Source organism: Plasmodium knowlesi, assembly GCF_000006355.2.
Source record: "Plasmodium knowlesi strain H genome assembly, chromosome: 12".
NCBI classification, from domain to species: Eukaryota; Apicomplexa; class Aconoidasida; order Haemosporida; family Plasmodiidae; genus Plasmodium; species Plasmodium knowlesi.
The window spans coordinates 2,756,471-2,781,477 of NC_011913.2; the positions used below are offsets into that span (position 1 = coordinate 2,756,471).

General features: G+C 39.6%; 8 protein-coding genes across 8 annotated transcripts; 5 read left to right on the plus strand and 3 right to left on the minus strand.

Annotated features, from left to right (window-relative positions):
• Positions 1–20: 20 nt before the first annotated feature.
• On the plus strand, positions 21–4,772 carry PKNH_1261400 (secreted ookinete protein, putative; the record flags this gene model as incomplete). Its single annotated transcript, XM_002259915.1, has 1 exon — positions 21–4,772. One exon carries the CDS (start codon positions 21–23, stop codon positions 4,770–4,772), a length of 4,752 nt encoding a protein of 1,583 aa, XP_002259951.1.
• Positions 4,773–5,944: 1,172 nt separating this feature from the next.
• On the minus strand, positions 5,945–8,419 carry PKNH_1261500 (ABC transporter B family member 5, putative; the record flags this gene model as incomplete). Its single annotated transcript, XM_002259916.1, has 1 exon — positions 5,945–8,419. The coding sequence occupies one exon, from the start codon at positions 8,417–8,419 to the stop codon at positions 5,945–5,947; it is 2,475 nt and encodes an 824-aa protein (XP_002259952.1).
• Positions 8,420–9,881: 1,462 nt separating this feature from the next.
• Positions 9,882–10,112, plus strand: PKNH_1261600 (mitotic-spindle organizing protein 1, putative; the record flags this gene model as incomplete). The annotated part of the gene is made up of 1 exon (XM_002259917.1): positions 9,882–10,112. The coding sequence occupies one exon, from the start codon at positions 9,882–9,884 to the stop codon at positions 10,110–10,112; it is 231 nt and encodes a 76-aa protein (XP_002259953.1).
• A 1,360-nt stretch (positions 10,113–11,472) lies between these two features.
• Positions 11,473–16,251, plus strand: PKNH_1261700 (conserved Plasmodium protein, unknown function; the record flags this gene model as incomplete). Its single annotated transcript, XM_002259918.1, has 1 exon — positions 11,473–16,251. One exon carries the CDS (start codon positions 11,473–11,475, stop codon positions 16,249–16,251), a length of 4,779 nt encoding a protein of 1,592 aa, XP_002259954.1.
• Positions 16,252–16,770: 519 nt separating this feature from the next.
• On the minus strand, positions 16,771–18,308 carry PKNH_1261800 (conserved Plasmodium protein, unknown function; the record flags this gene model as incomplete). The annotated part of the gene is made up of 2 exons (XM_002259919.2): positions 16,771–16,823; positions 16,955–18,308. The coding sequence occupies 2 exons, from the start codon at positions 18,306–18,308 to the stop codon at positions 16,771–16,773; spliced, it is 1,407 nt and encodes a 468-aa protein (XP_002259955.2).
• Positions 18,309–18,951: 643 nt separating this feature from the next.
• PKNH_1261900 (ribosomal protein L49, mitochondrial, putative) lies at positions 18,952–19,885 on the plus strand (the record flags this gene model as incomplete). Its single annotated transcript, XM_002259920.1, has 4 exons — positions 18,952–19,069; positions 19,237–19,325; positions 19,605–19,703; positions 19,862–19,885. The coding sequence occupies 4 exons, from the start codon at positions 18,952–18,954 to the stop codon at positions 19,883–19,885; spliced, it is 330 nt and encodes a 109-aa protein (XP_002259956.1).
• A 678-nt stretch (positions 19,886–20,563) lies between these two features.
• On the plus strand, positions 20,564–21,375 carry PKNH_1262000 (cytochrome c oxidase subunit ApiCOX14, putative; the record flags this gene model as incomplete). Its single annotated transcript, XM_002259921.1, has 2 exons — positions 20,564–20,885; positions 21,233–21,375. The coding sequence occupies 2 exons, from the start codon at positions 20,564–20,566 to the stop codon at positions 21,373–21,375; spliced, it is 465 nt and encodes a 154-aa protein (XP_002259957.1).
• A 2,133-nt stretch (positions 21,376–23,508) lies between these two features.
• PKNH_1262100 (conserved protein, unknown function) lies at positions 23,509–24,354 on the minus strand (the record flags this gene model as incomplete). The annotated part of the gene is made up of 1 exon (XM_002259922.1): positions 23,509–24,354. The coding sequence occupies one exon, from the start codon at positions 24,352–24,354 to the stop codon at positions 23,509–23,511; it is 846 nt and encodes a 281-aa protein (XP_002259958.1).
• Positions 24,355–25,007: the final 653 nt, after the last annotated feature.

The following is a 25,007-nucleotide window of genomic DNA, read 5'->3' on the forward strand; positions in this document are numbered from 1 at the left end:
CTTTTCCAATAGTCGCTACAATGAAGAAAAGCTTCGTAGCAATATTTACCTACCCTCTGATCCTTAACGCTGCGTACTCATTAAGTCTAAGTGCTGTGAATGATCATTTTTCTGACCATGTGACTAGGGATAATAGTGGAGAAAATGGCAATTTAAATTTAAGGCCAAATAGCCTTCCTCACAGAAATAAACGGAAGTATAATAACAATTTAAGCAATGAATCATATGCTGCAATGCAACCCGGTGAAGTGCGCAGAGACAGTTCTGTATATTCAGATTACAATAATTATAATGAACATTTAGGAGGAGATTCTTCACTCACTACTACTGCAGAGGCTAAAGACGGAAATAATGTCCAGCGCTCACAGAAAAGTATATCACCTAGCACTGAAAAAAAAATTGTAGGTGATAGTAATCCTCAGAGGGCACAACTTCAGAGTAACTACAGCACTGAGACTACAGAAAGTGGAGAACAACAAAATTCGCTTTTTGTTGAAAGTAAAAATGATGTTAAAGGGAGCGGTATTGAGGGGGAATTACCGGGAGAAAAGGCCACATACAACAAGGTTCAACAGACCAATTTTGAAGAGGGCATGGATAAAAGCTATGGTTTCCCAAACACGGGTGTTGACTTAGATCATGACTCCATCGACAATTTGTTTGGCGATGATGATTTAGATAGTGATTCCGCCGATGATTTGTTCGGCGATGAGGAGGATGACTTGGTGGACGATTTTACCGACGATCTCCTTAGCGAAGACAGTACCGAACGCTTGATGAATGTCGTCCTAGGTGACGTTGGTCGTGGTTCAGTCAATAATTTATTCAACAATGAGGGGGGCAATTTGATGGATTCTACCCAGGCCGATCAACCTCCTAGTTCCATTGATTATTTGTTTACGGATAACATCGATAACGATGACGTAAGTGATTTATTTATCGGTGATCATAACCAGTCAGATGATAGAAGAGATGATTCATTTGGCAAGGCTGCGGTAGATTCTTTAAATGATGGGGAAAACGTGTTAGGAAGTATTCAGGATGACCTACCTCTTGATAACTCATTGGATAATGTGCGTTCTACATACAACAGCAGTAGCAGCAGCTTGGATGCATCTGGCAAAGATAATTCCATAAGCAACGACTTATTGAATACAGCGGCGAATGTCCCCTCGTATAAGGGGTTAGACGGAAGTAGCCAGGTTAACGTAGATAAGGCGATTAATTATAGTAACAAGGAAGGAGACAATTCTGTAAACAACAAAAGGGATGCTTCCATTGATAATTCGGATTCATCTAACAAAACAGGGGAAAATGGCAAACCTGATAATAAGGGGGATGTCCAAGTTAAGAGCAAAAGCGATGTAGTCATGACAAAGCCACCAATATCTAGTAGCAAGAAGGAAGATCAAGAAAAAACTAACATGGATAATATGCTGAACTCCAACCAGAGAAGCGGTACTACCGCCACAGTGGATTCAAAGGTGAAGAATAATTCTCTAGGCGATTCAGGGGATGTCAATGAAGGGAATGCCCTAAGAAAACCCGCTGATAAGAAATCGGCAAATAGTGGAGAAACCGATTCTAGTGGTGCGATAGACATGGGGAATAGGACGAATCCAGCACAGAGTAGCGGACAGAAACCACCAAAGGACAGCAAAAAGGTCGCCGTCCAAGAGGGGAGTATCAAAGGTGCACTAGGTAACAGCGATGAGGAAAAGCTAAAGGGCATCAGGAAGGAAATAAAGAAGGATGAAAAGAAGGATGAAAAGAAGGATGAAAAGAAGGAAGAAAAGAAGGATGAAAAGAAGGAAGTAAAGAAGGATGAAAAGAAGGAAGTAAAGAAGGATGAAAAGAAGGAAATAAAGAATGATGAAAAGAAGGAAGTAAAGAAGGATGAAAAGAAGGAAATAAAGAAGGATGAAAAGAAGGAAATAAAGAATGATGAAAAGAAGGAAGTAAAGAAGGATGAAAAGAAGGAAGTAAAGAAGGATGAAAAGAAGGAAATAAAGAATGATGAAAAGAAGGAAGTAAAGAAGGATGAAAAGAAGGAAGTAAAGAAGGAAGTAAAGAAGGATGAAAAGAAGGAAATAAAGAATGATGAAAAGAAGGAAGTAAAGAATGATGAAAAGAAGGAAATAAAGAAGGATGAAAAGAAGGAAATAAAGAATGATGAAAAGAAGGAAGTAAAGAAGGATGAAAAGAAGGAAGTAAAGAAGGATGAAAAGAAGGAAATAAAGAATGATGAAAAGAAGGAAGTAAAGAAGGATGAAAAGAAGGAAGTAAAGAAGGATGAAAAGAAGGAAATAAAGAATGATGAAAAGAAGGAAGTAAAGAAGGATGAAAAGAAGGAAATAAAGAAGGATGAAAAGAAGGAAATAAAGAATGATGAAAAGAAGGAAGTAAAGAAGGATGAAAAGAAGGAAATAAAGAAGGATGAAAAGAAGGAAATAAAGAATGATGAAAAGAAGGAAATAAAGAATGATGAAAAGAAGGAAGTAAAGAATGATGAAAAGAAGGAAGTAAAGAAGGATGAAAAGAAGGAAGTAAAGAAGGATGAAAAGAAGGAAATAAAGAATGATGAAAAGAAGGAAGTAAAGAAGGAAGAGAAAAAAGAAGGGCAGAATGAAGAGAAAAAGAAAGGGAAGAAGGAAGAGAAAAAGAAAGGGCAGAAGGAAGAGAAAAAGAAAGGGAAGAAGGTTCAAGAGAAGAAGGACCATAAAAAGGAACAGAATAAGGACGAGAAGAAGGCAGCTAATAAGAACGATAGGAAATATGACAAAAAGGACACCGTTAAAAAAGACACTGCGAAAGAGGAGAGGGTCAAGGGCACATTAGACAAACATGACAGAAGCCACCGCCAGGAAAAATCCACTACAAAGAAGCATCCAAATAATAGCCCCAGTGGCATCGATGGTACACTGAATAGTAATCCAGCAAATGATGCAAAGGAAAGGTCTGGAGTTGAAAAGAATTGGACCCCCCAGGAAAAGGTAACTGCTAAGAGTGAGGATAGCAAACAGGGCACTTCCAAGAGCACCGAGAGAAAGCATTCGGAGGAGAAGGTTCACACTAAGGGTACACCAACCAGCGCTGATAGCAGTAGTGGTAGCATCAGTAGCAATAACACTAGCAGAAGCAACAGCGACATAAGTACAACGCCAACAAAAGGAACGGCAGCGGGAGCAACAACAGCGGGAGCAACAACAGCGGGAGCAACAACAGCGGGAGCAACAACAGCGGGAGCAACAACAGCGGGAGCAACAACAGCGGAAATAACAGCAGAACAGGCAGTAGCAGAGGAGGGAGAAGTAAAATCAGCATCAACATCAGCAGCCAGCAGGAATGGCAGCAACAGCAACAGTAGCAATAGCAGTGGTGTTCAAATGGATAAGGGGAAGGAAACTGACGCAGGGGAGGAGGCCATCATTCCCAGCAAGGCGAATGACTCCAAGGGCACGGAAAAAAATACAGTGAAAAGTAAGGACGAGCCTAAAGGAGAAGGGAACTCAGTACCCCTCGTGCAGAAAAGTGATACCAGTAGGGGCGTCACTACTATGGAGGGATCCCCCATTGAGGAAAGATCCCGATTAGACAGTGCTAATAAAAGGGGTAACAATGAAGAGGAAAGGTCGAATGGAAGAAACAATTCTGAAGGTGCATCAAGCGTTGTATCCAATAGTGGTAGTACACTTAGCAGCGACTCTGGAGACAATTCCTCAAACGAAACTCCAAAGGAGAACAGGCCCTTGCCGTACCCTATTCGTGAAACCATAAACATAAAAATAATATCTAACCCTACCTATGAAGTACATCAAACGGAGGGAAATGAAAAGGAGAGCAGTTATACTCATCCCAAAGGTAAGAGGGAATATGAAAGATCTTCATCCAAAAGTATGAGTGATAGCAGTTACGAAGAGGAAAACGCGGAAACTTTGTGGGATGACTTGATCAGCAGTGTAAATTTAGAAAATTCGGAATGGAGTAAAAATTTTATAGAGGGACTAAGTAATGAGGATCCTAGTATGAATATTCATATGCGGAGCAGTGAGGATCAGGGTGATAAATCCACTTCATATAAAGGGAGTATACACAGTCAAAGGGAGAGCCCATCGGATTTGTCTGTCTCAATAGAATTGCCGGGCGAATCGAGTGAAGTGAAAAAGGCAGCAGCTGTTATAATTCCAGAGAGGGGAAGTACGCAGGAGGAAACAGATCTAAGCCTTCTCCAGATGAACAGTGAAGAGGATGACCGTGAGGACGAAGGGAATGATGATCTCCAGGATGAACTCATGTTAGAAAAAGTAAGAGAAGATAAAAACTTAGAACGTTTCGGAGACGAAGAAACTGTGGAAAATATAGCATCAATAGAGCACCCCCTAATTAGGAAGAAAAAAAATATAGTAAAAAATTCACGTAAGGTGTATAATTTAAATCTGTATAATTGCACCTTTATAGACGATTGGGACTTAAATCATGAGTACATGGATGAAGGAGGTTCGTTAGTGAAATTAAGTGGATATGTCTTTCAAAACATGTTGAATTCGGATTTAATGCCCACGGCAAATATAACTGACTGGAAGTTAAAAGGATCGTGTGATTACGATAAGTATGTGTGTGGTGCTCTGGGCTACATGAATAATGTCTACAGCAAGGGTGAACGGGTTATATTTGAAGGTCGAGTGTATGAGGCCACCAGCGATACGTATGGTACTCCGAGGGAGATGGAGAATGTATGGATGGAGAAGACAGATGACTGTTACGACTTTTAGGACGGAACGTATTAAAAGGTGGACAAACGGTTTGGAAGGGAAAAGATGCACTGTTTAAGATGGGAGGTATTCTTTTTATAACACACCCATTATAACCTGTTGCCCTTGCGGTAGAGTACTATGATTATTCCACCTTCTTTTTCTCCCTTTGCTCTGGTACCTTTTCCACTTCCTGCCCCCGATATGCTAACACGCCTTTAACTTTTCATCCGAGGCGATGTGAGGATAGATGTGTGCAAGGCACACTATATCGCTCTATTTAGCCACACTTTGCATAAGATAGCACGAGGTTTTGCCCCCCTTTTGGCCTGAGCCATAATGGCGCACCTCCGCCTGTGTGTGTTCATGTACTAACCGTGCATACTTACGCACTCCTATTTTGAGCAGCTCACGCTATGTGTGGCACAAAACTGATTATCCGAAGTGAGCTTCGGTCAACTGCACAATTACGTTGAAGCATTTTTTTTTTTTTTTTTTTTACTATACACTATAGAGCAGTTGCTTACAAGTAGAGAAGGTACGTGGAAGGATAATTAGATACTTTTCAACACTGCATTCGAGCCAAGAGGTAAAGATTTTCCGTGAGAGTGTATTTGCTAGGTAAAGATCGCTACACCATAGGGTTAGAGAGGGGGGGGGGTCCATTGTTCTTTTCCCCAGAGCAGCGCTTTTTTTCTCTTTTGATCCCTGCACATATAGTTATGATTGCAAAGTATGCATAGAAATTTCCACAGGATATGAATTCCTCTTGTGCTCTACTGATGGCACAAATTATGGGCTGGCATGCTCAAGCTTTGTACCATCTCAGGTAAGTCCGATGCTTCCAGGAGGTCCTTCTTTTTAAAGTACAAAAAGGAATAGAAGTTTTTAATTCATACTGTATGGTGATGAAAAATGACATATTAGGATGGATTAGCGAAAAAAAAAAAAAAAAAAAAAAAAAAAAAACAAACACACAGATCTTTGCGTGTATTCGAATTGGGGCAAAGGGGGAGAATAAAAAAAAAAAAAATTCATAACTTCGAATGAGATATGTGGTCATCCAAATGGAGATATATATGACAACTTTTATCAACTGTTTACCCTTTCCGTCGGGGTGCACACTGCCGTCTCGCTACAGAGATAATCATTTATAATTACACTTCATATGAGAACTGTGTCTCTTAACACAATTATCTAGACGCCATCTTCGAGTGGGAGAAGATGTCCAAGAAGAGGGGATCATTCTTAATCTGACTGAAGGTTCCAATGGAACATATTTTTCCTTGATCAACGATAATTATTTTATCCATCTGGTGCAATATATTCACTGAGTGAGTAACGTAAATGATTGTCTTATTAGGTATTATGGTATTAATTAGGTTGTATACTTTTTCTTCATTGGACTCATCTAAAAATGAAGTGATTTCATCGAAGACATAAATTGGTGTGTCTTTTATTAAAGATCGAATGATAGATATTCTTTGTCTCTGTCCTGATGACATGGCACTGTTTTGGATACTTGAATGAATGTCAACTGGCAGGGAGCGTATGAAATGTGTCAAATCCAACTGTTCACACAATTCATTTAATGTTTCGTTTATGAGGTTTAATTTATCTTGCCCGTATTCATGTAGAAGAGCGTAATTCACTTGATCGTTCAGCTGGGCTTCCTCAGTGATTGGAGTTATTTTGCCTTCACCCAGGCGTGTGTTGTACGTATTGCAATTTTGGCCTTGGGTGTGGGGAGCTTTGTCTAGCTTTTCATTTGATGTGTCCTCTCCTTCTTTTGGGCTACTCGACTTATCATTGTATCTGGACTGATCACTACAAATGCTCTTTGCGTTTCCCGAAGGCAACTGATCATCTCCCATGGTGATAACCTTTGGCAACTCCCACTGATCCTCAATTTTTACAGGTAACAAGGCATAAATTAAATTTTCATACAGAGACCTATTCAGGACAGAGGAGTCCTGCTCACTAACGGATATAATGAATTTTTTAAAATAAGTTTTGTTTATATTTTTTAAGTTATATGTGTCAATGTATATATTTCCTTGGTACTCATACTCCATGGTGAGGAGCTTCCACAGGGTTGACTTTCCTGATCCGCTTTTCCCTATGATGGCTACCTTTTCTTTTTCTTTTATTTCTAGGTTTATGTTTTTTAGAACATCCTTTCTCTTGCTGGGATCGAATGCGTTGTAGGCGAAATTGACATTTTCGAATTTGAGGCTTCCGCGGAGATTTCTTGGACACTGATCAACAAGTACAGGGGAATCATCTCCTCCATTCACATCACCAATGGTGGGAGGTGGGTCTCTTTCTATTGGGCTTTCCATATGGATTAAAACATTTCCCCTCTGTAGGGGCATTCTTTCATCCTGTTGGTTATTCCCCATCGGAGTGAAGTCCACAATTTCGTAAATCTTTTGTAAACTTAGTTGGAGAACACCGAGATCCTTTTTCAATTTTAGCATGCCCACAATACCTAGCCCTAACATACTGGAGAAGGCAATAAAGGAAACGAGCTGTCCATGGGTCATATTCTTCTTATTCAGTTCACTTCTTCCAAAGCACAGGATAGAGCATATAACAATATTGCTTCCTATATTGAGAAAGGAATAGAATAAGGATTCCCAATTTGTGTAACTGTCATTTAGTCTGTTCATATATTTTAAGTTTTTACAAAAAAAGCTATTTTCATAATAATCATTTCCAAAAAATGAAATGACATTTTTTTTTTGTAAAATATCTGACAATCTAGCCATTTGCTTTTCTTCAGAATTGGATGTCTTCATTTTAATACTTTTGAGCTTTCTCAAAATGAGAAGGACGAGAAACCCATACGTGGGCACAACCAAGATACACAATTTGGTTAGATAAGGAGATATGCATATCATGGAGATACTTCCACCAAGGATGGAATTACCATAACGCATCATTTGTGTGATAGACGTAATCAAATGTTTTGCAGAGAATTTTATTTCGTTAAAAACACAGTTGATTAGATAATCTGGTGATTTGTGCGATTTAAATTTTTCACTGTTTTGTGTAATGATCGTTTTGTGCACTCGTTTTTTCAGTCGATTCTCCACCTTCTTAATGCACTTGTTTGTGAAGTATATTCTGAAGTAGGACGCCACGCCTCCGCAGATGAAGTACGGTAAGAAGCACAAAACGGCATGTGCGCCTCTCTGTTGAGTGCCTAAAAACAAATTGTTTAAAATTTTAATCTTCTGCAAGAAGGTCACGAGGAAGTTGCACTTGGTGGGTGCTCCAATGTTGCATCCACCCACGCTGTCACCTCCATTAACCCCGTTAACTGCACTTACACCTCCCTCTGCGAGATTCACCGTCTCGACACACTCTCCCATAATCTTCGGGTAATTCAAGTTTGTGTATGCATTGATAGCTAAAAATGCAAAGGCGATCACAAGTAGCGTCTTTTCCCCTTTCGTCATGTCTCTTATAGCTCTTAAAAGGAAATTATTTTTTTTTTTTTTATCTTCCCTCTTTGTGGATGTACATTCTTCTACTCCTCCATCTGCAGGTTTATTCCTTAGTGAGCTGTCTTCGCCATGAATTGAAAACACGGCGTAGATGTTATTCGGGATTTTTCCGAACACCCCCTGGGCATCTTTGCCCTTCCGCAACGCGTTCCCCATATTTCGCCTGTAGCAGTAGTTATGGTTGTTTCAGGTGGATGGCAAAATTTGATTTTACTACCACATGTGTCGCTACTGGGTCATGTTTAGAGCCGCTTCACCTACTTCCCTACTTCATCTGCCAGTTGTTCCGCTGATCCACGTGTGCAGTGCCACCCGTCGACACACAAACTTGTCGAGCAGGATACTTAGCCGAAAAATGTATCAAGTTATTCACATGACAAAAGGGAATACAGCCGCGTATGCCTTTTCATGTAGAACACTTTTCGAGGCAAAACTACAAACGGGGAGAGAGAGTTAAGAACAAAGGGAGTGGAAATTAAAAAGTCCCAAAAAGGGTACAGCTGATGTAACACCTCTGTGCTGGTGGAACATACACAGGAAAAAAAAAAAAAAAAAAAAAAAAAAAAAGGAAAAGTGTCATTTGTCAACAAATGGGTGAGTACAGGAATTTGGTAGAAAAATAAACAAAAAAGAAAACAAAAAAATTCGAATGGCAAAAATGTGAAGAGGGAAACGGGCCAACTGCGTTAGGCACATTTTTCTTACCGCGCTTGTACCAATAAGCGCAACTTAAAAAAAAAAAAAAAAAAAAAAAAAAAAATCTTTCACTTGGAGAGGGACATAAAAATGAGTCATACGTAGTGTAAGGTATATGCCTTTATCCATCAAATCAGAATTATAATAATTTTTAAAACTGCGTTGGAGAAAAAGTTCACATTTTTTTTTTTTTTACACAGCTTCCAAACATTCCGTGTTTCTTTTCCGCAGTAGCAATTTTCCCCTTTGAGTAATGCTATTAGTGAAAATTTGCGTATGTGAGTGGATGCACAAATATGCCCTTAGCGCATGCTTTGTCCTGTCCTCATTTAATGATAAAACAAAGGAATATATGACGCATGTGCGTGTGTTTCATTTTCCTATTTGCAGCGATAACCATTTGTTCGGCTCCCCACCCCGAATTATAAGAGGTCCCTTTCCCACTGTCTTCCCTTCCAAAGTGAGTGATGCAAGAAAATAGGAAGGTGTGAACAATCTCGTCACTTTCATTTTTAAGGGCCCGTTAATAGTGCAGACGGAGTTATACCTCCCTAGCAGAAGGGCAAAAATCACAGTTAGACCGCATTGCGCACATGTCAAGAAAGTTTTTAATGCATTGAAACACACCCGCCTGAGTTTACTTATACACATGTATGCCGATAAAAATATACCCTGCTCTGTACATAATCAGTGTCGCGCATGAAATGCTTTGGCGTACGAATCCTAACTCTCACACAACGCACACGGTTCGAAGTAGACCCGGAAATTCCTTCTCCACGGAGAAAGTCAAATCGTGAAGGAAGATAACAAAGAGGAGGGCGCTTCCCACGAGTAGACTACAACTGGCACGGTGTTAAAGCTCCCAGGCTGTTAATAACCTCGTTGACAATCTCCTCACATCTCCACCGCAAACGAACAAAGAATGGCGGAGAAGGAAGCGAAAAAAGAAGCTATCGAAATAATTTACGAAATTTCAAATATCCTTAACGTAAATTTGGACAAAGAAACCATCGTCATTTTGATTCAATTATGTGAGTATGGAGTGAGCCCCAAGGTGTTGTCGCACATCATTATTCAGTTGAAGAAGGAAAAGCAAAAGTTTCTCCAAAATTTGAATAACAACATGGGAAATCTCAAGCAGGGCAATGCCTAGCCACGTCCACCTAGCCTGTTCATCAGTTTCCCATTCTTACATGTCTGTGTGTAGGGATGGACCATCAGGTAAATACGCAAACAATACACGCTCCTCTAATGGGCTAGCCATAGAAGAAGGGACATGTGAAGGAAAAACGGTAATCATACTGTCAGTCTGTGTAGTTTGGATTTTTTTTTTTTTTAAATGTTAACTTAGGCAAAGTTTAGCCGCCTCATCGGAGAATGACGTACACTTGTTCCTACCATTTCTCCGCGTCATCATTATAATTTTTTTTTTTTTTTTTTTTTTTTTGTAATCGTTTGGCCAATTCTGGCACGAACTTCTTGCAACTCCTTTTTCATACGCCAATGTGAATATTAAGAGTCCTTATAAAGGGGGGAAGACGGACGGTGGGAAAACTTGACCACTGCGAAATGGTAACTCGCGGTGAAATTCACCAAAGAAGGAAAGAGAAAAGTTCGCACGTTGCGAATGTTTTCTGCGAAGGTATTTAGTAAATGTGTCTTGCAAATACACTTCGTTTCATTCTATTTTGGTATGCTTTACCTTTTTTTCGCCATTCCCAATGTCCTTTGAAAAAAAAAAAAAAAAAACAAGCGCATCCCCGCATGTACAACACGAACGTCAAGGGAGCCATGTGCATGCTACTCTGTGTCCATACATACACATACAATGGAGCGGCAAAGTAACAAAGTGACATGGAAAAAAGAATCAAAAGGGAATAAGTCAAACGAAGCAAAACAATTTTCCCGTCACCTTCACCCATGGCTCGCACGCAAAGTGCAAAAAGTGTTTCCCGCAGAATATCCTCCCCATTCGCGATCTGGAAAATCGGGAAAAAAAAAAAAAAAAAAAAGTTGGCAAACGGGTGAGTAATTAAGCGTCCGGAGAAGTATCGAACCGAAGAAATATTTTCCCACTTTTTTTTTTACACTGGAGCGGGACACACTTCATCCTAAATTGGTGAGAAATGCGCATGCATTTATGCCAACTGCAGACTTTTTTTTTTTTTTTTTTTTTTTTTTTTTGTTCTGGAACAGAGAATATTTCCTTGTTCTGGTTACACACTTGGCAAGAAAAAAAAAAAAAAAAAAAAAAAAAAAAGGAATGACAAAGATGAGTACTGAAAAAGGATAGTTGTATTCCTTTTCCCCCGCGTTTTGTATACCCCTGTTCTGTATCTCCCGTTTTGCCTACTTGTTTAAAATTTTTTTTTTTTTTTTCTCTCATCATTTTCGCAAAGTGGATCGCCTAGTGAAAGGATTCGTCCAAATTACCCCTCGCCATTACTATCGCCATTACTGTCGCCATTACTGTCGCCATTACTGTCGCCACCCCCGCCGCATCGCAACGCGGGATGGAGAACTACGAGTCGCCGTCCGAAGTTTTTAAAAAAAAGGACGAAATCGAGCCAAGAGACAAGGGAAAGGAGAAAAAAGACAAGCTGAAATTTATCGATATATTTAACGACATATTTAATGACAGCAATGAAGCAGAGCAGAGTGATAACAAAGTCGAGAGTTTTTTAAAAAAAAAAAAAATAATTGAAAGTAAAAGGAAGGCAAAGAATAAAAGCGGTGTGTATCTTTTGAATAGCGCACCAAATGTGTACGCCAATGATTTGGTGAACTCCAGTTTGGCCAACTCAGGAAAACCCGATGGGGAGAGAAACACCCCTGTGAACAACACCATCCAACGAAGCAGAAGTCTGTTGAATAATTTAAATATATTTTCCAACGAGGGAGAGAACAACCATGCTTATCTCGTTAACGAGATTTATCGGCTCAAGGCCGAAGTGGAAGAAGAGAAACAAAAAGGGTGCCGGACAAATGAGGAGACAAAACTGTTGAAGGAAAAAAACGATGTGCTCAGTAAGAGCATCAGTGATATGAAGAACGAAATGGAAAAACTCCAAAATATTTACGACGAGGAAGTTGTAAAAATAAAGGAGTCGTACGAGAGGCGCCTGCTAGTATTTCAGGCCGAAATGGAGGAAAAGGAAAATTATTTTAAGAAGCAAAAAGAGGCTCACCGAGAGGAATTTGATTCACAACTGGAAGAATACAAAAATATTTACAATAATGAGAAAAGGAAAAATCAAGACAGGGAGAGACTCATCGAGGAGGCTGCCATAGAACGGGAGAAACTTATAAAGGAGGCTGCCATAGAACGGGAGAAACTTATAAAGGAAGCTGCTATCGAGCGGGATAAACTTATAAAGGAGGTCGCTGTAGAACGGGAGAAATTTATGAAAGAGGCTGCGGGCGAACTGGAAGAGCTCCAAAAGCGTGTAACCCAAATGACCGAGCGGGAAAAAGACCTAACACAGGGCCTGAATGAAGAAAAAGAAAAAAATGAACAAATCAAAACGGAAGCAGAAAAATACAAGCAGCAAGTTGTCAACCTGAATGAAATTATCAATAAAAAAAACGAAAATATTAAAAATATGGTTAATGATATCCTTTTGGTGAAAAATGTATATGACGAGCTAGCCAAAGAGAAGGAACTGAACGAATTAGGAAAAAAAAAACTAGCCAAAAAAATTGAAACGTACGAAAAGGATTTTCATTATTTGAAAAAAAACATGGAAGGATACAGACTGAACAATGATAAACTGAGGAAGTGCAACCAAGAGCTGAATGAACAAGTGAGGGAAATGGAATGCCAAATTCGTAGCCTTCAGAACGAAAATGAATTTTTAAAAAAAGAAAACCTTCTTTTTAACAAAAAATTTTTGAATGTAAAAAAGGGGAAGAAGATAGGACAGTTGGACTACTTTTCCGACTCGACGGATATCAAAGATGAGGTACCTAGTGCGGACAGTAGTGTGGAGGGAAATAACACTTTAGGATCTCGCAAAGACGAGACCCAGGAGAAGGAAGCGATGATAATGGAACAAGCGAACGAGATAGTCAAAGTGAAAGATACAAGTGATGAAAACAGCGCTGACGGAGACAGGTGCACAAAGCGGAAGAAGAAAAAGAAGAAAAATGTTTTAAAGAAGAAAAAAAAAATTTTTGCTAAAATTGTAAAAAGAGGCGATAAAAGAGAAGGTAGTAATAGTAAAAGCGATGGTGATAGCGACGATTTCGGTGAGGATGCGGAAGACTCCTCATCCACCGAGGGGGATAGGCCCGTAGAATCAACGTGCGCGCTCAGCGTGCTAAGAACCCGTCGTTCGAAACGGAAAAACACCACGGAGCAGAAAAGACGCAGCATCAGTGGGGACCACCGAGGAGAAGACGAATCAGATGAAACAGACTTATCGAACGACTCAAACAAATCGGGTGAATCGGGTGAATCGGGTGAATCGGGCGAATCTGACGAAAAAGGTGAAAAAGGTGAAAAAGGCGAAAAAGGCGAAAAAGGCGAAAAAGGAAAAGCCCACCTCAGCATGCTAAGCCGAACAGGCAAAAAACCCAACTGTGCATACTCGTCAAAAAAGGAAGTGCAACTGTCCGATGAGAGGCGCAGCCTAGGCAATTTAGTGAGCGAAAAAAAAATGAAGGGAAATGACATCGGACAAAATTACGAAGATGTTGAAAATGCAAACCGATTCGATCTGATCCCTGAATTTTTGGAAAACGATACAAAAGATGAAAAGAAAAAGAAAAAAAAAAAGGAAGGAAAAAAAGAAAAAACAAAGTACGATTATAGTAAGACAAAATTAAGTGCTACCAATTTTGGAAGCTCCAACATGTTCAGCAAAGAGCTAAGCAGCAACAAATATTTATTCGATTTGAATCTATACAGCTTAAAAAAGTATAATATTTTCAGCCTCAGCAATGGGGTATTCCCCCAAGGGGGGGATGGCGCCTTGACTAACCTGGTGAGTAAGAAAAAGAGCTGCCCACCACGCATGGTCCATTTGGAAGATCAGCACAATTTGGACGAAATGCATAATTTGGATGATGTGCATAATTTGGACATGAGCGCAAAGAACACTTGGCGCAGAAGAACGGAGGGTTTGCCTCGCGTGCTAAGGGATTCCTCTTGCGATAGAACCAACGAGGGGGAAGTGTCGAACGGTTTCGAAGCTGCACCACAAGCGAGGATTCTCCAACATGCGAACTGTATAAATCACATAAACGATGACATGGAGAAAAACAAAACAATCAATTACTTCTTAGCTAACATAAAAAAGGAAAAGAAGAATTCGAACGAAACTGTGATGATGAAGAGAAGGGAAACTCGTCTGCACAGGCTCCTCAGTAGACGTGACTCCTCTAGCGGATCCTTCCAAATGGAGAAAGGAAAAGTGGTGCAGAAGTTGCTGGGGGGGGAGGAACCCATAGACTGTGAAAAAAGTGATAACCATGGTAGTGTTCTGCAGAGCGGCAGTGTCACTGCCCTTGATGAACTTGACAGGCATAGGCACCACCTTCCGGTAGGTCAGAGAGACATGCAATCCTACCTTCTAAGCAAATGCAAAGGAAAAAACAACATCTATGGTCTGTTCATCATAAACGAACGTCTAAAGAGTATCTACAAAAACATAGCCAACAAAAGAAAGTCCATTAGCAATTTTCCAGTGAGCATGCCAAAGATTGAAAATCAAAAAAAGTTCAGTAGTTCCTTTAATATCCTGCAAAAAGGAAAGTTTCTTTCGGGGGAGGAAGAAAATATACCGATGGTGGTTCCCCTTGGTTGTAAAAAAAATACACATGAAATGGTGCCTTCTTTTCAGGATAGAGGAGAATCCAACAGATTTCATGTTGAGACACAAAATGGTCGCATTAAGGAGGATGTTCCATGGGGGGATGAAACGAAAAAAAGGAGTTTCACCGCGGAAAGTAGATTAACAGAAGAGATGCATAGTGTAGGCAGTTCCTTTGTAGTGCCCGGAGAAGATCTCCTTCCAAGGGACGAGGAACAAATTCCAAAAAATTTCACTTTGGAAAATTCAAAAAATATGAACACGTTAGGCAAAAAAAGGGAACCCACATATTCACACGAGGAAAATGAAGAGGAGGACATCTTTTTAGGAAAAAGAAGTTACCTCGGAAATGCCCACTCCATTTCGGCTATGTTTAATAAGAATGAGTCACCAACAGGTAATTACCTGTCGTCAAATGAGTCTCATTCGAAGGTAGCAACAAACGGGGGAGAGGTAGACGTGCGTTTAGTGGATGGTGAAACTTCCCGTTCCATGACATGGAATCCTTTGTACCAGGAGGGCATGGAGAAGTGCGTTTCGTTCGTAAAAGTGGGTAGTAAATTTCTTCATGAAGGGGTAGACAAAGTTGGAAGCGAACTTCGGGGTGAAGGTCTTCCACTTAGAGAACGTCTGATACATCATCATGGATCAGTTCTTCACAATGGAATATTACATCATGCGAACGAAGAGGGAGACAAGGAATTTGCGAACCATCTCAAAGAGAAGGAAACCCCATCAAAAGGTAAACCTCGTCATATAAACAAAAACCAAGAAGAGGATGAAACCAGCAACTTCGATTTAAATGATGTATTTAATTCAAATTTTAACAACTTTTTATTATCCTATAAGAGTAAAAAAAGGGAATTTGCCGCATCTCCCTCTTCTCTTGCTTCTGTCGCTTCTGTTGCTTCTTCCGCTTCTCCCTCACCATCCAGAAATCGAATTTTTGAAATTTTAAAAAAAAAAAACTCCCCATATGATAACTCACACGAACGAAATTGTACAGACGCCGCGAGAAAAGATTCCTACTTCGAAAATTATTTAAAAGACTTGAAGCAACAGAGGGGTAGGGCTCGAGTGGGAGAAGATCCAAGCAGTGTGTACACTCGCCGTGTTGATAGACAAGATCAGCAGAATGGATCCACGGATAAACATACACAGAGGGAAAGCAACAAATGGAACTGCTTGGCTGAAACAGAAAAGTTCATCAAACAAGATTCTCCAAAAAATAGTAATGTTGTGGATGATCCAAATGTACTTATGCAAAACAATACCAACACGGGGATAATTTCCGGTGGTGGAAGTGATTGTAATGGAGACTCAAACAGAGGCAATATTAGGAAGGAGAGCGAGCGCTTTCTATTCAACAGCAACTCCGTAATGAACAATGGGTCTAACTCCATCGGGGGGATGACGTATGAAAATGTTGTGAGGAGCCACATGGAAAATGCGCACTTTATTAATTTGGTTAAAAAATAAAAGGCAAAAGGATATCCTACTTGAAGGGGGACATAGAAACTCTGGTTTTCCTTTTACCAATCAAGAATGTAATACATCAAATAGGAATGATTAACTGAATTGGAAGAAATCACCATGAGTTTTCATTAGCACCACTACCGTGTGGAGGGTCATGTCCAAATAAGTAACGCTGCAAAATGGATGAGTTAATTTTTTGTTTCCATTTTGACGCAACATTTGCCTGAACGTTCAGGCGAAAATTATCCACTTTTAAACTTCAATTTTTTTTTCCTCTTTTTTTTTTATTTTTTTTATTTTACTCTTACATTTGTATACGCATATTATATATGGACAATTCTTGTTTACCTTGCACACATACCATTTATGTCTAATTTGAGTTGTACACATTTGACACGTTTGCTCATTTTTTTAAGAGGATGTTCCTTGTACCTTCTCCCTGGGACTATTTTTTTTTTTTTTTTTTTTTTTTTCGAGATTGCCAAATTTGCAAGAACTTTGCGAATTGGTGTGATGCCGTCATCAGAGGAAAAAATTGTCCTTGACGATTTGCGAGAAAAGGAGGGGGACGAGCGCTGCAACGGGGTAAAGATAGGGGTAAGGAATGAAGAAAAAATGGGGTAAAGAAGAGGTTAATTTATTCGGGTGAACAAAAATTCAGTGAAGCGCCACAGCGGAGTGTAAATCTCTCCCCTCTGCGCTATACCATATTTGCATTTGTAGAGGGAAGCGGAAAAGGCGAGCGAGTTCAGCTGGTTGAAGAGGAAAGCTGCAATAATGCAGGATTGTTCATCTGCGCGCATACTTAAATTCTGTGTGATTGATTTTTGGGCTAGCAACATGGCATTGATAAGGCAGTTCGAGTACACGCTCCTGAAGATGTCCTTGGCAGAAAAAAGGTAGTTCATCAAGGTGTACTCCTTTGCATTAATATTATGCAATACGAACGAAAAAAAGAAAGTGTAAATAACGGTGTTTTCCAGGTATTTCAAATAAATTTTGTTCATAATACTGTTGTAGCTGTTCTTCATCTTCACACACACGTCGTTATTGTCTATACAGAATGGAGAATTAATTTTTTCAAAATAACTCTGCAGTAAAGTGAGACATTCCTGTTTGTAGTAGTCCTCATTGTTCTTCTTCATGGTATAGTAAAAATCCCACATGGATTTTGCTCCTCTTGTATTTTCCCCTTTTTGTGAAATTAAAAATTGAATAATGGGTATGTATGAATTTTTTTTTTTTTTTTTCGCTTCATCGTCCACCAATTCGGGATGATAAGTAGACTCTGCTTCACTCGTGTACGTTTCGATAAATTCCTTTTCCTTGGCATATATTTCTGCAATATTTTTTTCATTTTTTACAATTTTGAGCAGTAAGTAGGAGATAATTTCTTCCCTCTGCTGCAGGTTATAAAACAGGTTTGGATTATTCACTATTTCCTGGATATGCTCATAGGACATAGACAAATTATTATCGGAATGCTTTATGTAGTAAAATAAAATGGAGGAATAAATTTTCTTCTTCGTGTATTCCAAATTTGCGTCTTCCTCCAATTTTGCAAAAATGTATTTTATGAATTCTGCATGCTCCTCCTTATTTTCCTTTTCAATTTTGGTAAAGGCACTTTTATTTTTGTAAAATAATTCTAGTAGCCCCAACAGGGCATTTTCCTTAAAGGAGTAATTTTCGTCTTGCACGCTTTTTACCAATTTATGAAAAAATCTATTTTTCAAATATACGGGCAAATTGTTCACCCCCATGGAGCTCACAAAGTCAGTTAAGACAACATGGTCCACAACTCCAATGTCATTGACGTCGTAGTAGTTCTCATCCGCCTTGGCATAATAATTAGAGAGTGTAAACAAGAATGTAGTCACATTGATTAAACTTACTCCAAGGAAAATATTTTTAAATTTTGCTTTTTTCTCCCCCCGTATAACAGTTTTTATCTTTTCGTAATGTTCACTTTCTTCTCTCTTCGGTACGGTCCTTATGTCACTTTTAAAGCGCGAGAAGAAAACCCAACCAGGCTTTCTCTTATGTATTGCCCTATTCATTTTGTGACCAGTACTCTCACTTGACGCTCCTCTGTCGGCGTGTCCTCGTCTCCTCGTATCAGAGCATCAGCGTGGTATTTTTCCCATTCGCATCGTTGTAGGGGTTTCCATCGCGTTGGTCTCTGCTCGCGGGAACTGTGTGAATAATTCTTCCTCCTATCTGTTGATTGATTTAAGAATGGCGTGTTCTCACAACGTGCCTATTTGTGTGCCCCTTTGTGCGTATTTTTTGTGAATACTTTTTTCCAATTCGATTTATTTCAATTTTAGGCTCCCAAATTTTGGCCTCCACGCGGTCGCAAGCATCCAGCCACATCATCCCAAGCATTCCTTCCCACACGCTTGGCTCTACACGGTGTATGCCGGGTCACCAACGCATTAAAGGAGCGCTAAAAAAAAAAAAAAAAAAAAAAAAAAAAAAAAAAATAGGGACGTGGAAATATTAATCACATATTGATTAGGCCTATGACTAACCATGACAAGAATGCGAAGTTTTTCCAAAATTACACACGTTGTGCTTAAATTGGGAAACATCGCTCCTTTGGAAAAAAAAAAACATCAGCGCATAGGTTAATGTGCGCATAGGCAAAGGCGCTGCCTATAACCACCCGTTTGCAAAAATCCCCCAAGTGATTTCCAAAGCATGAATGCCCTCATAAAGTTTATGTACATCCCCAAAGCCCACTTCAACATTTATAATGAATATCTGAACGCCTATAGGAAGAAAATCAACCGAATCCCTTTTTACATAAGGAGAACAGGTAATTCTACTCGTACGGTTGCTTGCATCGTCTTTCATTCCTTAAAGAGGAACGTCCAGTCAACATTGGGGATAGCTATCACCCCCACCCACCACCTGCGTAACTTAGTTATGTGTAAAAAAGGAAATGTTGAATAATGACAACTCGTCCTTCCCATCGTTTAATAGCATCGGATAATTTGCCCGTTTTTCTCAAGTACAAAAATAATAAGAACCTCGTAGTGACGGTCATTCGAAAGATAAAAGGAAACAAAGAGGTGAGCAAATGAGTGAATGAACAGACATGATGAATTGAATCCTTTTTTTTTTTTTTTCCAGCTGAAACTGCCCTGCTCTGTGGACAGTTACACACTTACACCATGCTCACGATATCTCTCGTTCGAAATACGCCTCACACGTATTATTCGCCACGTGGGAAGTGCTCTTTTGTCAGTCTATGTATAGCTCTTACCCATTTAATTGCCCAACTGACGTGTGTAATTTATTCCTTCCCCTCCCCTTTTCAACTTGAACACCAACTTCTTCCTCGCTTGCAGCTTTTAAAAAGGGAGATCGAGTCCATTTGTAACAGCAACGTTATTGAGAAAACGGATTGTTGGTTAATCAAGGGGAATCATAAGAAGAAAATAAAAGACGTAATGCAGGACTGAACTTTTCGCCCTTTGCTCGTTGCACCACAACGATAGTGTGGCGATGGGACATTGCAGCTGTTTTCAAATACAGGTGAACACAAACTGCCAACCCATTTTTTCCTTTTTTTTTTTTTTTTTTTTTTTTTCTTCAATTTTTACAGTATTTCAAATACATTGGCTACTAACTTGGGAAGATTTTGCAGGAGAGGACGCGGGGTATTAAACTGGGTCGACAATTACGAATCCCCCCATTTTAAAACAATTCAGCTCACGTCACTTCCACATAATTTAGACTTTTCGTACCAGGGTGGGTACCATTTCGTAATTTTCCTACCGTTGGGAAGGGCAAAAAACTTAAACACACAAATATATACTCGTGAAAAAATATATGTAACTTATGTGCAGTTTTTTTTTTTTTTTTTTTTTTTTTTTTTTTACCTGACCTGTTCATAATTTTTCTTTCTTTTTAAAGCACGCAAGATTTCAGAAAAGGAATTCCTTTCATTGTGACCGTGAAAGGTATACACATCCACGTATACGAAGGGAGAAAAAAAAAAAAAAAAAAAAAAAAACATTAATTGGAAGAAGCAAGAAAGAAACAAACACTTGTGTTACCGAACGTTTGCACATATGTACGTGCCAGTCTCCCGCGCTCGTATGCGCATACGTACATGTAAATATATATAATACATACGGCGGCTGCCGCTCGTTTCACCCTTCAGTTTGAAAATACACCACGCACTCAAGTTGGCTTCAAATGCTAGCGGACGAAGTTGGAACAACACTGGAATGAGATAACTCCCCCCTCCCATATATATATATACATACACACACACACGCGAGAACAGACGAAAGTAGGAAAGATGAATATAAACAGAATATTTTTCAACAAAGTTGGGGAGATGATGAAAAATGGGAACAGTGGAATGAATATGCAGCAAGGAGCAAATCAGTTGCTCAGCGGGAAGAAATTAATATACATTAGTAAACCAACTCATGGAGGTTTCATATACTGGAAATGCAGGGAACTCATACACACAGTAAAAAAGAAAACGAAAAGGTGCGCAAGATACTTGGACATTAATCATGACTTTTCTCGGGCTGCATTAGTAGGTGTGCCCAAAACGAGTTACGACCCCAAGAACAACATTTTCTACATTCAAATGGATAATGAGGAGTGGGCAGGTAACTTTCACAAAAACGGCCCTGCTTGTGTACTTGGGAAGGGAGCCATGCTCCTTGGAAAAATGTGCAAAATGCGAACAGATACTTTAAGTACGACCAGAACTCCTCCATTTGGACGGAGGCACTGGTTGACCAATACTCTCAATATGACAACATCTGCATATCTGCTGCACCACACCCAAGGGGCAAACGACATTATAGACGTGTCACATAAAATGAGAGAAACATACTATAATGCGCCGAATTAATGTAGTGTCCCCTTTCCATGTGAGGAGGATACCAATCTCAGCTTCTCATTATCTCTTCCTCATTTCTATCCACCGTACACTCACACATTTCACCTACAGGAATTGGAAGTAAAATGATGATGAATATATCTATGAACATTCTGTTTTACCTGCACATATCATTCTGGATTTATTTTATATACTATCGAATGCTGGTCAACAACAAGAATAATGTGTTTAGCAAGTGGAAGACCAACGAATGAGCAGGGGTGCATAACCACAAGAAAAAGTAAAATTTATAAGAATTCGGCAGAAAATATGCATGTGTATACGTGTGCGTTATCCCCTCTATGTTCTTTTCTTTATCCATCGATTTGACTGATTTATACTTTTTGTTGGACATACAGTCCACGGCTATTTACATTCCTTGGCGATAATTCAACCAAATGGGGAAGGTGGACGATCGTTCAAGTACCCAAACCTACGTATGGCACATTGCTACCGTCGTTTGATCGCCCCATTGCTGTGTTGCATTGTTTGCATATTTCCCCTTTTTTTTTTTTTCTTTTTTTTTTTTTTCATCGTCAAGTGTGACCCACGCGAAATGATTAACATGCCGTGAAGCTTTAAAACTTTTTAAATGAACGCTGCTGCAGTTGCTATGTATATACATATATGTGAGCGCGTGTTGAGGATTTCCACGCCATGGTACCACTTTTTGTGGACAATTAAGAACGAGTTTGCCTAGCCATAGGAATACTGCTCCAGCGACGTGTGCATGGCTGCTCACTTTTTTTTTTTTTTTTTTTTTTTTTTTCCATTATTAATAGTGCAATTTTTGTGAAGCTCCTTCTGGTGGAAGGGATACCTTTGAGCGTGCCTATATGGATTATCAACCGTTATATACGCGGAATAATCAGCCACATATATTCTGAGCTAATTTTTCGCCTTATTCTGTTTTCACCTCTGTCGAAGGCTTCTCCCTTTTTTTGGGGGGGGAATTAATTTAACTCCCCTACTGGACGCAGCTGACTGTCATTACATCGGCGTGTAAAATTTTGCTTGGTTGGAAAAAGAGGGCTAACTCCTCATATGGTGAGCGTTGTTCACCGATTGGCAATTGCATATGGTAAAAAAAAAAATTTGTTAAGATTTGCAAAAGGGGCCAATTCAAAATCAGAGAGTTTATACATTGCACAAAGGGTTATGTAAAAAAAAAAAAAAAAAAAAAAAAAAAAAAGGTACACATAGAGCTAAAAATAAATGTACAGATACGCATGCACGTGCGCTCACGCATACATGCATACGGAATACACATATATATAAATAAAAACATATACATAATACAAAAAAGTGGACTTTGGCAGGGGCAGAGGTTTGCACATTAAAACTAAAGCTTAAAATTGTGGAGCTGCACATACATATACATACGTATACGTGTAAAGCGTGAAGGGGAGTGGGCAAGGGGTGGAAACTAGTAAAGAGGCAAATGCATAAGGGGAAGGGATGCATGTATATCACACGTTGGGCATATGGACACCTGTACAAACGTATATATATATATATATAGGTGGAAGCGCTAGGCGATTTCGACTCCTCCCCCCACATATATATATACACGCACACAAGTATACATGCACATATATATACGTGCGCACATTGCTCCCACTCGGCCTCACAATTGGCACTGCCCATTTTCTACGCACACCTCAAGTCTGAACGGTAAAGGAAGTCCCGTAACGGCTGTGTTACCTACTCGAACGGCAAGACGTTGGCGCGTTCACAGGGAGCAAAAGGGAAGGAGAAAGTGCGCCCATCCAGGAAATAGCCAAGTCTGAACTTGCACACACTTTTCGTGCAAAAAAAAAAAAAATATATATATAAAGCTATACAGAAAATTAAAATTCAATACTTTGACATGTGAAATTAAAAAAAATTCTTCGTTGCTTATGGGATATATACCCATATCTACCAATATCTATCAATATGTGCTCACATTGCTGATATCGCTTGGGGGAGAATAATGCTGTCTGTGTGGATGGCGGCTGCTCGTTTGACTGGTCGCCGGATGGACCGTCGGACTGCATTTGTGCATGTGCGTTGATAATACTGGGCAATAATTAAATTATACAACAAAATAAGCCCAAACTTTAAAAATAAAAAAATATATATATATTTGAATATACAGCGCTTGAAAAAAAAATTTCCTTTGAGTCGTGCAATGGTGAGCTGTCTGTGCCGATTCGGTTGGCTGCTACTTCTCTGGACGGTCACACATGTGTGAAGGTTGTGAAGTGGGGGAGTGGCTTTCCCGAGGCGAGAATAGACGCTTCTTCATTTTACTTGTTCACTTTACTTCTTCCCTTTCTTTCATTCCTTCCGTGATATTTCTCCCTTTACTTCTCAGCCACTGGGATGGCACTCTTCTTCCTCTTCCTCTTTCCTTGCCCTTCATCATTTAATGTGGTGTTGGTGGTGTCGAAGTCCTCGCCCGTCTGGGTATCCATATTTGCGCACATATAATCCGACATGTACTCCGCCTTGGCGGACTTGGCCGTCTTGTTCATGTCTGACATATTGTAATTCGCTGCGTTTTTGCTGCTCTGCTTAAAGCGTACATTGGCATTCCTCTTCTTAATGCACTCCTTGTGAATTTTTAAAGCTTCATTATAAACTCCGAAATCTTCTGCTAGCTGCCACAGCATAGACAGATTGAAGTACGGCAAGTAACTAATAGACAATGGAGGATTCTTATTTTTCATTATTACTTTACATTCCTCATTATATTTGTAGGCCTTCCTCAATAATTTCAACATCCTCTTCCTACCCTCTGTTCCCAGGGTCCTACAGAGCCCTGGCTTCCTATTCTCATCATGATTATTATTATCACTTCCAGTTTTACTTCCCTCCGAATAACTAGCGCTCTTCATTTCCTTCTTTATTTTCACTGTTCCATTTCGCTTGATGGGCATAACACCTCCTCCTCCCTTTGTTGCCATAGTCATGGTACTTTCGCAACTTGTAATGTCGGATCGTTCTCTTTTCAAGTCTGATTCGTCCACCAGGATGTAGTCTGAAATGTCGTCGAAGCTGCTGTGCAATTCGTTTGGGAAATCTCCAACGGAGAAAAAGGGAGACTCCTCAATGGAGGAGATATCTGTATTCGTTTCGAACTGCATGTCTGAGTATCTCATCGTGTGCATTGACATGTTGTCCTCATTTTTCAAATTAAGTAGCTCCATCGTGTCGTCGATTTGGAGAGGTTAAAAAAAAAATAAGAATAAAATAAAAGAGCAGAGTGGATATATATGAACACGACAAAAAGTGCACTACGCCTTGCAAAGTTAAAGTTGGGATAAAGCACCTCTCTTTGCAACCGTTTTGTGTTCGCTCCTTTGTGTTGCTTTTTTGCAATCCTTTTTCTTCTACAGGAGATGTACCTTTCCTCCTTTGGGATAATTGTCACAAACTTTAAAGCTACGATATATGTAAAGCAGTATGGTACAGGGTACAGGCTACAGGCTGTATATACCGCTTAACAAACTGTGCACTGTCGTATAAGCATGCATACATGCAGTTATTATAGCACATGTATGTAGGGACGCTTACAGGGGTATATGTATACACGAGCCCTCGCACATACGAGGGGACCGAGAAAAGATAAAAAGGCTGCGAACTTATTCGCGTCGTTAATTAGGTGGGTCCTTTAATTCGCGCCAAAGTGGGCAAAAAACTTATTAATTATGCAAAGAGAAAAAAAATGAAAGGTGGAAAAATAAATACGCGGGTGATGAATGTACGGATGAATGATTATATAGGGAAATATGCATGCGCGGGTGGGAACAGTTAAACCCTGTTAAAAATAAATTAACAGGAAAATAAAAGGAAAAAAAAA